The following is a 13,638-nucleotide window of genomic DNA, read 5'->3' as shown; positions in this document are numbered from 1 at the left end:
TGCATGTGCCAGCCCCCACCCAGGAGAGAACGAGGCTCTTGGAAGGGGATAAATGGAGGCTCTGTGCAGGCTTGCAGCTGAAATGGCCCTGTGCGCGGCCACAGATGGGCCTCCTCTCCCCCTCCACATTTCTGCATCAACAAAGCATAACCTTGTTTGGATGACAGTCGCCCCATGTTTCCCCCATGACAATGCTTGCCTTGCCTTTGCCTCCCAGTGGCATGTCTCAGGACATCTCTGTTCTCGGAAATTGGGAAAGAGTGGTAGGGTGGGAGGCCTCGCATCTTGTCAAAGGACTTTTAAGGCCTTCTCAGTTAAGATCCACGTGAAGTCTGCAATGGAATCAGGAGACCCAGGGGGAGAAGCAGTGTGGGGCCCCGGAAGAGTCCTGGTGTCCACATCATAAGCCCAGGCTCTGGAGTTGTCTCTGAGCATCTCTGCTGAACCAGCCTTCCCTTGTCTGGTACAGAAGTGAACCAAATTCTACCCTCAAGGGGCTTTCTGACCTTTGGGGGGGGGTCTTATTTTTTTGTTGTGTTTTTTCTGCTAAGGCTGCCAGGGCTAAGCAGAAACCATAAAAGCAGAAGCCTAGTTCAGCCACTGCCTCTGTGACTTTAGACAAGTCACTTAACTTCTACAGGCTTCTGCTTCTCCATTGGATGACGTTAATGTCTGCCTCCCTTCTTCCTTTCCTGGGATGCCCTGAGGATGAAATGAGATGAAGAATGGTCTTGTAAATTGCTAAGCCTGGTGAAATCTCTTACCCTCCGGCATTGTGGTGTGCCACCAGGCCAGCAGTGGTTGGCACAGCAGGGACATTTCAAACCCTCACCTGGCCAGAGGAAACCCCTCAACACATACAGTATCTGCAGTGTGACTCATAGTGGCTTCTCAACATTTTTGTAGATGGAAAGGCTAAGGCTTGAGAACATGGAGTCACATGCCCGGGGTCCAGGTGTCAGGCAGGGGTGGAGGCTGGTCTCCATCTCGAGGCGGAAAGCACCCAACCTGAACCTGTATGCTAAGCTGCCTCTTGAGAAAGCAGAGGAGTGAAAACAAGAGTCTGCAAATTGAATACTTGGTTATTGGTAAAAATGATTTCTATCCTACTGACCACATCAGGAATCAGTCACCGGTACCCCAGGTGTTCCCGAACCTTGGATCTCGGCATCTCGTGTGCTCTGGTGCCAGCCCCCTCCTCAGTTTTCATCCTCAGCTAGGTGTGTGCAGGACTGACCTGGCTGTCTTTCTCTGGCCCTCCTTTGCAGAGGTGGCGCGGAGCTCCTGTTCGACGGCGTGAAAAAACATCAGGTCACCTTGCCTGGACAGGAGGAGCCCTGTGAGTATGGGTGTCTGAGCCCCTCTCTGGGGTACACTGGGCAGGAGTCTACAGGGTCATTCAACCCCGTTCAAGTGGGAATAGGTCAGATTTCCTGGCCAGAGGGAAGGAGGAAGAGAGATCACCAGGGTGCCCTTCGCCATCCTCTCTCAGACCAGCCAGCTTTGCAGGAGGGTGGTGGCGTGCCTAAGTCTTCATGAATGTGGGTTAAGTGTGCATCTCCTTAGGACCTTAGGCCAGTGCCCTCGCCTCTCTTAGATTTAGTGTTCTTATCTGTGAAGTAGGCATGGTAATCTCCAGCTCTCAGGGTTGCTAAAGGGAGCATCTCTATTAATTTAATTTTTAAAGTGTTTTCCTTCATTGATTTTAGAGAGAAGGGAAGGAAGGGAGAAACATCAATTTGTTGTTCCACTTATTTATGCATTCATTTGTTGCTTCTTGTATGTGCCCAGACCGGGAATTAAACCCGCAATCTTGGTGTATCAGGGTAATGCTTTAACCAACCGAGCTACTTGGCCAGGGCTAAGGGAGCATCTTTATTGTTATTATATGGCAGCAGAGAGATGTTCTCATGAAGGTGGGTAATCCTCACCGAGGATGGGAAAGGGCACATGCTCACATTATGGTAAGAGGATTCAGATGAGAAGATACCCAGCCAGAAAGGAGGCTGGAGGAGGGAGGATGACTGAGGGAGACAATGGGCTTTTTTCATTTGTCCATTTAAATACTGGTTCATCTTTCTTTAACAAACATGTACTGAGCACTTCCTGTGTGGCAGACCATGTACCAGGCACTGGGGAGACAGCCATGAATGAGAGCCAGTCCCTGCCTTCAAACTCTGGAGGGGCGGGGGGTGGGAAGCCCATTTTAGGGCCTCCTTTGTGCCAGGCATAGAACTAGTTACTGGGTATTCGGTGCTAGTGAAACAGATATGGTTCTTGCCCTAATAATGGGGGTTGAAGAGGTCCAGCTGGATAAATATCAGTGTAGCCCAGAGGCAGGGGTGGTATCACTGTGGTATGTCCCTGCCTTCAAACTCTGGAGGGGCGGGGGGTGGGAAGCCCATTTTAGGGCCTCCTTTGTGCCAGGCATAGAACTAGTTACTGGGTATTCGGTGCTAGTGAAACAGATATGGTTCTTGCCCTAATAATGGGGGTTGAAGAGGTCCAGCTGGATAAATATCAGTGTAGCCCAGAGGCAGGGGTGGTATCACTGTGGAGATGCACCACATTCCTAGCAGTGGGTCCTCGTCAGAGAAGAATGCTCAGGACCCTCAGGACTGAGAGCCATTTTCCCTAGGGCCGAGACGCTTCAGGGGAGAAGAGGAAATCAGTCGTTAGGAGGCAGGGGAATGAGGTTCCTGGAGGCAGGCAGAAGAAAAGGTCAGGGAGGTTTGACGGGGTTCTTCTGGAACTGGACGCTCATCTGCCAGGAATCAAGCAATTATTCCCCAGATTCACTGGCTGCCAAGGTTATCTCTGATCCTCCTCCGGGTCTGAGAGCAGTGGCACAAGGTAGGTCTACGTGCCACATTCAGAGGTTGGGGGACACTCACCAAGGACCAGGGCACTGCCCCCTTTCAGCTGGTGGTGGGTATGAGGCTGGGGTTAAATGTCAGGGTTGTGGGATTGTGTGTGTCCTCGGTAGGGAAAGAGCCAGGGTGATGCAGGTGACTGTTTCTTAGTTTGACTGATGGCCATGCAACTTTGGGAGGGAACAAGAGGCTCAGAAGAAGCCTTAAAGACCTGGCTGGGCAGTGATTAAATACCACAAATTATGATTTATTTTCCCCTGCATTTGCATGGCACGAATGTCCCCACGTTTAATAATTCCAACCCTTTTATTCATTCATTGGCCAAATGCTCACTGAGTACTAGTACTTTATTCTTTCCTGTAGTTGGCATATATTAATTTGAGTGCCTCCTTTTTGCCAGGCATAGTACTAGTTACTGGGTATTCGGTGCTAGTGAAACAGATATGGTTCTTGCCCTAATAATGGAGCTTACGGAAGTGGTGCCAGGCAATAGATATGTAGATACATACATGTATAACTGTACAAGTGGTTGTCACGGGCATGAGAGCAAAGGGGTGCTTTCAGTTAGACAACAGGTGGTCAGGGAAGGCCTCTTTGAAGAGGTGACCTGGAGGCTAAGTCAGCCCGGTAAATGGGAGGGACAGCAGAGGGTCTGGGGCCTGCTTCAAGCAAAGCAGGTAGCCCTTGGGAAGACCTCCTGGTGAAAGGCCTCAGAATGTCAAGGCACTGAAAGAAGTCCAGTGTCATGAGGGGCACGTGCTGAGTTTGGCGTGGTTGGCAAAGCCTCAGTTGGTTGTGCAAATAATTGTCACAGATTCCTAGGCGGTAGCTATCATTCCATTTATTTATTTATTTATTTATTTTTAAATATATATTTTATTGACTTTTTACAGAGAGGAAGGGTGAGGGATAGAGAGTTAGAAACATCAATGAGAGAGAAACATCGATCAGCTGCCTCCTGCACACCTCCTACTGGGGATGTGCCCGCAACCAAGGTACATGCCCTTGACCAGAATCGAACCTGGTACCTTTCAGTCCACAGGCCGATGCTCTATCCACTGAGCCAAACCGGTTAGGGCATATCATTCCATTTTTAAAAGCGGCCACCCAAACTCGGGTGTCATGTGTCTTACTCCAGTCATACAGTTGTTTACATGGCAGAGCTGGGATTCAGAACCAGATTTCAGGGTCTAACCCATCATCATTTACCCTAAGAGGCTCCCTGAGTCACATAACATCTCACACCTGCAGTGTACTTTCCAGTTTTTACACTTTCATTTATATTCACGCTTTCAGCAGCTACTTAGGTATTTTGACTCTCATAATGACCCCAGCAAATATTATCTATCATCAAGGAAACCAAACCAAGAGAAAGGAGACCTGTCCAGAGTTACTCAGGAAGGTGGGCTAACCAGGTTTGCGATCCCTCCTCCTCCATTTGCTGCTTACAGGGCAGGTGGGGCCTAGCCTCCCCTCTCTGGAATGAAAGAAAAGGAGACGAGAGGGAAGCGGAAATGGTCCCTTTGCTCAGCCTTGGGCCCTTGGCTGTTACTCTGCTGCTGGTTCCCATTTTTGCCCTGCCGTGCCCAGAGGCTTGGGTCACATTGCAGCCGCAGAGCTGGTTGGCAGCTGCCAGGCCTTACCCTGGCACATGGGAGCCCAACAGTTGCCACTGGGAGAGTCTTACTCTTCTCCCAGGCCCGTGCCCAGATCTGTTGTCTGGCAGCCTTCCCAGCCCAGGGGCTGCCACTTGGCCAAGTAGGTCCTGGAGACTCCAGCAGAGAAAATAGCAGCCATAAGTTTATGGGTTGTGACAAGTCTCACAAACAAGGAAACTCCAGGGCCCTGGGTCTTGGGCCAGGGGACAGCTTCCAACCCGGCCAATTTGGGAGAAGAGGATGGGCAAAGCCAAAGTGGGTGAAACTGCAAGCAAGGAGCCTGGCATTGCACAATAGCGAGTCACTTCTTTCTGTGAGCCTGTCCTCCCATCTGTACAATGGGAGGTTGGGCTAGATTTCATCTTCACTGATTTGGTTATCTATTTGACATCTACATTTTGGAAACATTGCTTTCAAAGCAAGTATACAATTCTGGGAAGCAGGGATGGGGAACATCTGGCCTGTGGGCCATATAAGGTCCAGGAAATCATTTAGTCTGGCCCTGCCAAGGCATTGGAGTGAATTACATGTTTGACCAAATATAGTAGGCTAATTTTTATTTTATTTTTTAAAAATATATTTTATTAATTTTTTACAGAGAGGAAGGGAGAGGGATAGAGAGTTAGAAACATCGATGAGAGAGAAACATCGATCAGCTGCCTCCTGCACATCCCCTATTGGGGATGTGCCCGCAACCAAGGTACATGCCCTTGACTGGAATCGAACCTGGGACCCTTCAGTCTGCAGGCTGACGCTCTATCCACTGAGCCAAACTGGTTAGGGCATAGGCTAATTTTTAAGTTGATAAATTTGTATGGCCCACAAATGATGTTGTAAATATACAAATGGCCTTTGGCAAAAAAAAAAGGTTCTCCACCACTGTTGTAGGGGGACATCTTAATAGCCATTTCCATGAAACAGGTCATCTGGGCACCCACCAGCTTTGGGCATTGTGGCTGCTGGGGGCTGGCTTTTTGCTTCAAGGATCCCTTTAACTCAAGGCTTCCAACCTATGCATGGTGGTCAGTGGCCTGGAGCAAACCCAAAACATCGGTAGACAGACTGCCCCACCAGGGGCATTACCTGCCCTGACCCCCAGGAGGAGACGTGTTGGCCTCACCTTTCCCTGCCCCTCTTCCTCTGTCCTGCCATTGTGTTAAAGGGTGGCTGACTAGGGAGGGTAGGAGCTGGAGAGAGCTCCCGTGTGCTTTAAACTGCTTATTATGCATTTCACAGCCTCTCTGGGGCCAGCTGTTCTTTTCTTTGCTCTCGGCCTGTTTGCAGATCCCCTCCCCACTGCCATCCTCTCCCCTACAACCCCCCACCCCCACCCCAGTCCCTGTGCAAAATTGCTTTTGAAAAGATCCACTTTCTGCTTAATTAAACAATGAGGAGCGTCCCTTTGCACATCTGTAAACCTCCTTCTGAGGCCAGTTTAGCCCACAAACTGCTCCTTTCTTACCCCCATTCACTTGTAAATGGACCCTCTGATGTTCTCTCTACCCTCTCTTCTCTTTTATTCCCCCCATCCCAGCTCATTCTTTGCCCTTTTCAACTAAGGCCTGGGGTGGGCTCCCAGAAGAGCCTTGCTTGGAGCCTAGTAGACTTGGTGGGGACAGGAGTGGTTTAACCTATGGAAGAGAAGACTCAGGGGAGCCAGGATCCATCTCTCCCAAATCTGCAAGGCAGGCATGGGGGTGAGGGGACACATTTGCTGGCATGGTCCCCGGGGACCAGCCAGGCTCAGTGGAGTGACAGGAAGATAGATTTCTGGTTGGGGGAAAACTCTCCCTGAAGCGTCAGAGAGAGGCTGGATGAGGGTCTGTTGCAGCCAGGATTCAATATCTGATAAGACCTTGAGGTTGTTCTCTTTCAGTCTGAGAATCTAGGCTTGACACTATGGGGTGTGTGGGGGGGGTGTCACAGTGGGTGGCCAGTGTTCCCAGGCAAGGACAAGTCCACCAGGGTGAGGGATTCTGGTGGGAGCCTTTTTAGGTGCTCTCTAAGGGGCATGATGGTGCCCTATTGCCAGCAGCTTTTTAAAAAATACATATATATTTTATTGATTTTTCACAGAGAGGAAGGGAGAGGGATAGAAAGTTAGAAACATCGATGAGAGAGCATCGATCATCAGCTGCCTCCTGCACACCTCCTACTGGGGATGTGCCCACAACCAAGATACATGCCCTTAGCCCCGTGGTCGGCAAACCGAGGCTCGCGAGCCACATGCGGCTCTTTGGCCCCTCCAGTGTGGCTACATATATATTTTATTGATTTTTCACAGAGAGGAAGGGAGAGGGATAGAAAGTTAGAAACATCGATGAGAGAGAAACATCGATCAGCTGCCTCCTGCACACCTCCTACTGGGGATGTGCCCACAACCAAGATACATGCCCTTAGCCCCGTGGTCGGCAAACCGAGGCTCGCGAGCCACATGCGGCTCTTTGGCCCCTCCAGTGTGGCTCTTCCACAAAATACCACGTGTGGGCGCACACGTATAGTGCAATTGAAACTTCGTGGCCCATGCGCAGAAGTCGGTATTTTGTGGAAGAGCCGGTATTTTGTGGAAGAGCCACACTGAAGGGGCCGAAGAGCTGCATGTGGCTCGCGAGCCGCAGTTTGCCGACCACTGCCTTAGCCGAATCAAACCTGGGACCTTTCAGTCCGCAGGCCGACGCTCTATCCACTGAGCCAAACCGGTTAGGGCTTGCCAGCAGCTTTTAGGAGGTTCTGGTAGCTTGGAGGATAAGGACTCCTAACTCACTGGGCAAATGTACATTTGTCCTGTGTGTGTGATGCTGTGTTGGCCTGCTGCAGGCCTTATGCCTGAATCCTCACAGCAACTCTTTGGTGGTTGGATTATTATCCCAAATTGTCAGAGGATGCCATTGAGACTTAGAGAGGTAAAGTGACTTCCTATCAAGGCCATCTGGCACACACGTCCCGGCTCCAGAACCCAAATCCTTAACCACTGGGCCACAGGCAGCAAGCAGCCCCCATCGCTTATCACTGACTTTTCCCCAATGGGCAGGCGGGGTCCCAGGCCTCCTGCACTGGAAACCTTGTGTTCGGGTGCTCCTCTCCTTTTGGGGCTGCGTGCCTAGGGGCAGTCTGGCCTCTAGCACCCAGGGCCTCGGGATGTGGTTCCTTCTAGCTGGGTTGTCCTGGCAGCATCATTGGGGTCTGAACATCTAAAATAGAGAGAAAGCCAGTGTCTGGGGCTCCGTCACCACTCTCCAAGTTAGTGAATCCTCCCGGGGCGGGGGCGGGGGGGGGGGGTCAGTTGGTTGGAGTATCATCCCATACACCAAAAGGTTGTGGGTTCAATTCCTGGTCAGGGCACATACCTAGGTTGCACATACCAGTTGAGGCATGTACGGTAGGCAACCAACTGATGTTTCTCTTTCCCTTCCTCTCTCTCTAAAATCAATAAAAGTATATCCTTGGGTGAGGATTAAAAAAAAGAAAGATAGTGAATCCCACACAAAAAATCCCAGCTAGTCCCAGCACTGTCTGATTAATGGTTGGCTGACTGTACTCCACTCTCCAAAGTGGTCTGAACATATCCCCAGGATGCTAGACCCCCGGGCAGAGTATGGAAGCCTAGGGCATCAAGTGAGGGCAAAAGGTACTGGTTCTTCTGAATCATAGAAGAATTACAGCATTGATATGCCAGGCACAGTGCCAAGAGCTTTATATGAATCATCTCATTCGATCCTCACAACAGCCCTATGAGACTCTTACATTCCCATTTTGCAAAGAAGGAAGCTGAGGCTCATGAAATCTTTACCCAAGGTCACGTAACTAGGAAGTGATGGAGTCCAGGGCTGTGTGTAAGGTTCTGTGCTGTGTGCTATGGCCAGTCTGGGTCCTCAGAACACTCTAGTACCGGTGACTGTACATTTGAGCTGAATCTTGATATGTGTGTCAAGGCAGAGAAACACAGAGCACAGTTCCAGGCAGTGTGGGTTCTGTGCCCTCGGAGCACAGATTTGGTGAATAACCCTGGGGTTCACGGGGAGAGTGAAGTCTCTTCCAGATCTGGCCCCTAAAACTGCTCATGCCAATCTTCTTGCCTTCTCTGTTTTGTTACCTTGAACCTGCCAATTCCCTCCTGCCTCAGGTCTTCCCATATGTTCTTCCTTCTGCTCCCCCATCCTACCCTATTCAGTCTTCAGGCCTCAGCTTCAATGTTAACATCCTCAGAAAAGTTTTCCCCAACCCTACACAAAGGAGCATTTATCATAACTCATTAAATAAGTAATGTCTGGCTTCCCTGCTGGCCTGTCAGCTCCATGAGGGTAGGCCGTGTCTGTCTTGCTCACCGCCATCTCCCTAGCACCTGGCACTACTAGTTGCTCAGTAAATATTTATCTTGAGAATGACTGCATGGGATCCCAGCAGGAAAAACACCCTCTGTAGCAGTGGGAAGGCAGCAGGACTCAGCGGGAAGGTAAAAGTGAGATTCCCCAGAGCCATCCTCAAGCCACCAGCCCCTGACTCTGCTTAACCCTTCCTCCTCCCCTGGGTGCCTTTGGAAGCCGACCATCTGGCTTGGAAGCCATTTGCATATTGTCTGGGCCTCAGCAAGCCTAGCAAGATGTCCCTGGGGGGGGGGGGGGTTTGAGGCCAGGCCTAGTGGCCCTTGCAGCCTGCTCTGAGTCCCTTCTCTCCCCACCCCCAAATCCAGGCATGGGGGAACAATAAGAATGGTGATGTGGTGGCCTCACCATGGTAACAGGTTATCAAGAATGTGGGCAGGCCTGAGGGGTGCAGTGGAGGGAGGGAATGACCTCAGCAAAGAGGAGCATCATGATAAATGAGCCAGCACCGGCAGCAGACTCACCCCGAGCCCACCCCTCTGGGACTCCAGGATGGTGCTATCACTCTGATGACCCCGACATGACTACTAGCCACCACCACCCCCCACCCCCCAGCATCTCCAGAGTGAAATAGAAGCCCCTTCCTTTTACACAACTAGGGCTGGTTCTATACAGGACAGCCAGGTTGTGGAGGTGCAGCTGGTGGCCCTCAGGCCAGGCACTGCCCAGTCCCTCTCAGTGCCTCTGCACACACAGGCAGAACCCTGCCGCCAGGGCTGGCTGATGGATGTGTCAGACTCCGGCAGCTCTATCGAGCGGCCACAAGATGTATGGGCTGGCGGCCCACCAGACAGTGCCAAGATGGAGGCCAAGGGGAAACCTCTGAAGCTCAGGCCTCAGGGGAGCACAGCCAGGCGGCCAAATGGACTGCAGCTCGTTGGAGGCAACGCTCCCCGTCCTCTGCCCACTCCAGGGACCATGAGGACTCCCGTCTGCTTTGTTTAAAAGGAATTTTTAAGGTGGCAGTCTCAGTGCGTGGACACTTTGCCCATGGTCCCGTGCTCTTCTGACATAGGATCCAGGGAAGTTGGCATGGAGCAGAGTGAGCCAGTCGGACCAGTGTGCAGCCTGCCTGCCTCCAGGGATGGTATGCAGCAGGCCATTGAGAGTGTCTTACAACCCCGAGCAACGCTGGTCCTGTGTCTTCCTCTCTGTAAGAAATCAATAAAATATATTTAAAAAATAAATAAATAAAAAATAAATAAAAGGAATTTTTAAGGTGGCAGTCTCGGTCCGTGGACACTTTGCCCATGGTCCCGTGCTCTTCTGACATAGGATCCAGGGAAGTTGGCATGGAGCAGAGTGAGCCAGTCGGACCAGTGTGCAGCCTGCCTGCCTCCAGGGAGGGTGGTATGCAGGCCATTGAGAGTGTCTTACAACCCCGAGCAACGCTGGTCCTGTGTGTGTGACATGCTGCTGGGCCTGCCTTGCCCCAGCAGCCTTTCCCTCACCAACGTGCCAGGACTGACTCTAGGCGCAGAAACCAAGGCATTGCCTGGGCCCTTCTCCAGCTTGGCCTGAGACATGGACTCAGGGTCGGGGTGACTAGCTAGCCCCAAGCCCTCCACTGGCTTCTCCAACACTAGGTGTCTCCTTGGCCTTCAGTCCTGGAGTTGTCTCTGGGAGAGAAGGAACTTCTGCAGCCTCAGGAGACAGACTGTTGAGGAGTGGTAGCTGAGAGCCATGGCATCCGAGGAGCTTAGAGAGCCAGGTGTCCGTGTGCCTAGGAAAGGAGAGGTGACCCTGGGGACAGTGGCCCCGAGCCTCCGCATAATGTGCAAAGAGCTAGGTGGCTGTCCCACAGCAACAAAGTGGCAGGTGTCAGTGTCCAGGGGAGCAGGAGAGGCCCATTCAGCCCTGAATCTCTTGCCTCTTCAGGGTGCTGCCCACAGCCCAGGGAGGGGGGGCTCTGTGAAGGGGAGTTGGGGGGCAGTGATTTGTCAGCTCTCTGCTGGTGAAGGATCCTTCTCTCCTTCTGCTGGAGGAAATTAACTGATGGTATCAGCTCAGCAATTGTTTTTCTCCCCTCACAAAGGGAAATATATGCAGACCCCTCCAGGAGCAAAGCGGAATCCTCCCCTCTGGGACTGGCTGGGCAGAGGAAGGTGGAGGGGGCTCTTCAGGGCCCTCGCAGAAGCCGGTCTGTGGCAGCTTCAGACCAGTTTCCAGGACTCGTGGATGGGGGTCTGTCTCCCCACCCTGCAGCTGTGACAGTTCCTCCTGCTGCCTGCCTTGAGTCCCCCTTGCCTCTTCAAGCCTTCAGTAAGCGAGGTGACCCTTTCTCTGCAGACCTTCCTGGCAGGTCACTGCCTCTGCTAACCCACTTCCTCCCCTTGGGAATCCACGAGTTCAGGGGCATGACAGGCTGCTCTCAAAGAGCCCGTGTTCCCTTCCTCCTGGCGTGGGCAAGGCACTGGGCAGCAGGAATCATTTGGGTTTGACAGTAGTTTGTTCTGTGCCTTCCTCTCCAGGGGACATCCGCAACCTCCTTGTCTGGATCAAGAAGAATTTGCTAAAAGAGCGGCCAGAGCTGTTCATCCAGGGAGACAGTGTGTGAGTCCCTTTCTTCCCTTCCCTGAGGGGGTGGGCAGAGGGAAGGAGTTCTGAGCCCCTCGCTGTGTGTCCAGCCACTGCCTTCTCCATTCCTGTTGTCTCCTTTGCCATCCCCTGACCCTCTGAGGAAAGAGCCTGCACTGTTGTTACCACACGATCGTTGGGGACTTTTTAACACCCAGGTCAGGAGACTGGTAAACTTCTCCTGGTCACCACAAACCTCCTTCTGGTTGCCACAAACTTGCTGTGGAACCTTAGGCAAGTTACTTCACTGCTCTAGGCCTTGGCTATGCTCTCTGTTCAAAAGTACTGAGGAAAAGAAGCTGCCCAGGGTCCCTTTCCTTCCTTGAAAGTCTAGAACTTTCTGTGATGATGGACGTGTTCTGTATCTGTGCTGTCCAATGTGGTAGCTGCTGGGCACGTGAGCCTATTGAGCCCTGGAAATGTGGCTAGTGTGACTGAGGAACTAAATATTCATTTATTTCATGGTAATTTAAATTTAAACGTGGCTAATAGATACCATATTGGACGGCAGAGGTCTAGGATTCTAGGGGGTCATTCAGTGCATGTGCACACACAAACACACACACATTTGTGCCCACTGAAGACACCCCTACTCTCAGCCCACAGCCCCTCTACCTGTGCCAGGCCCAGCTCAGCCTCCTAGGCAAGGAGCCAGGTTCCAAGTGCACAGAAGTCACTTCTGCAACAGGCCAGCCTCAGGGGTAGAAGCGGTGGGCAGGGTACTTGTGGGACTCGTTCATCTGCCCTGAAGCAGAGGTCACCAGCCGGTCCTGGGGCATCCAGCCCCGGGCTCAGATCATGGTCCGGGAGTCCTGGAGGCCACCCCCAAGGCCAGCAGTACTCCTTGGGCCACTGCCAGCAGGAGCCAGGCAAGGTACCCGTTCAAGCATCAACCTACCCTGCCTGACAACAGGCAGGGCTGCCGTAGGCTTTCGGGTGCTCGGAGCACTGGTGGCCTCCCTGGCTTGGAAGACTGAGACAGACCCTTGGAAAAACATGCCGCTGCCAGTGGGCCCCACCACAGACGCAGGCGGGAAGCACCTCACGTCATCCCCGTTCATCTCGCACAGGCCTCGGGGGGAGGCACTGTCATTTGCCCCACGTTCAGAGGCCAGCCTCTCAGGGGTAGAAGCGGTGGGCAGGGTACTTGTGGGACTCGTTCATCTGCCCTGAAGCAGAGGTCACCAGCTGGTCCTGGGGCATCCAGCCCCGGGCTCAGATCATGGTCCGGGAGTCCTGGAGGCCACCCCCAAGGCCAGCCGTACTCCTTGGGCCACTGCCAGCAGGAGCCAGGCAAGGTACCCGTTCAAGCATCAACCTACCCTGCCTGACAACAGGCAGGGCTGCCGTAGGCTTTCGGGTGCTCGGAGCACTGGTGGCCTCCCTGGCTTGGAAGACTGAGACAGACCCTTGGAAAAACATGCCGCTGCCAGTGGGCCCCACCACAGACGCAGGCGGGAAGCACCTCACGTCATCCCCGTTCATCTCGCACAGGCCTCGGGGGGAGGCACTGTCATTTGCCCCACGTTCAGCAGAGGAAACTGACACTCTGGGAAACAATGATCTGCTGAGACCTGGGCGACGGTGCTGGGATTTCCATGTGGCCCCAAGGCTGTGACTGTCTGACCCTGTTTCCATTAGATTCAGACTGTCACCTCTGCTTCCTGGGAGATGTTTAACAGGAACCTCAGGAGGAAAGGCTCCCACCACACTCTCCTCAGCCCCAGCGTCTAAGCCTCTCTGTCCTTGCTACTGCCTGCCCCCTGCCCTTCCCTCCCTGCTATTCACCACCATCTTTCCCACAGGCGGCCAGGGATCCTGGTGCTGATTAACGATGCAGATTGGGAACTGCTGGTCAGTACCTCGGGGACATCCCTCCCCCACCCCTGCCCCTCCCTGCTTTAGTGGGCAAGCTGAGGGCCTCTCATGAGGCCCAGATAGGGTGACTGAAGAACCCTCCGTCCCACTCTGGCCTCCAGACTGAGGCTACTCCGGTCTCCCACCTGAGAGAGGAAGGAAAGGGGAGCTGGGGGAGTGGTGAGCTGTCCTCCATCCTGGACATTTGCAAGTTAAAGTACAGGGTACCTGGTTTTCTGGTACATTCTATCTTTCCCAAAACAACCGGGTGTGCACGCACGCACACCCCCC

At 52.7% G+C, this 13,638-nt stretch overlaps 1 protein-coding gene across 2 annotated transcripts in view; it reads left to right on the top strand.

Annotated features, from left to right (window-relative positions):
• URM1 (ubiquitin related modifier 1) overlaps positions 1 to 13,638 on the top strand; it is a 19,586-nt gene that overhangs the window by 4,310 nt on the left and 1,638 nt on the right. The window contains exons 2-4 of one of the 2 annotated variants that reach the window (XM_005881408.2): positions 1,269 to 1,339; positions 11,385 to 11,466; positions 13,296 to 13,344. In XM_005881408.2, coding sequence (XP_005881470.1) covers positions 1,269 to 1,339; positions 11,385 to 11,466; positions 13,296 to 13,344 — 202 coding nt within the window. The remainder of the gene's footprint in view (positions 1 to 1,268; positions 1,340 to 11,384; positions 11,467 to 13,295; positions 13,345 to 13,638) is intronic. The other variant, XM_014529399.1, reaches the window with a different exon arrangement.

The sequence above is a fragment of the Myotis brandtii genome, unplaced genomic scaffold, assembly GCF_000412655.1.
Source record: "Myotis brandtii unplaced genomic scaffold, ASM41265v1 scaffold68, whole genome shotgun sequence".
Taxonomy (NCBI): Eukaryota; Metazoa; Chordata; class Mammalia; order Chiroptera; family Vespertilionidae; genus Myotis; species Myotis brandtii.
Note: the sequence above shows the minus strand (reverse complement) of the source record. Positions and strands in the feature narration are given on the sequence as shown.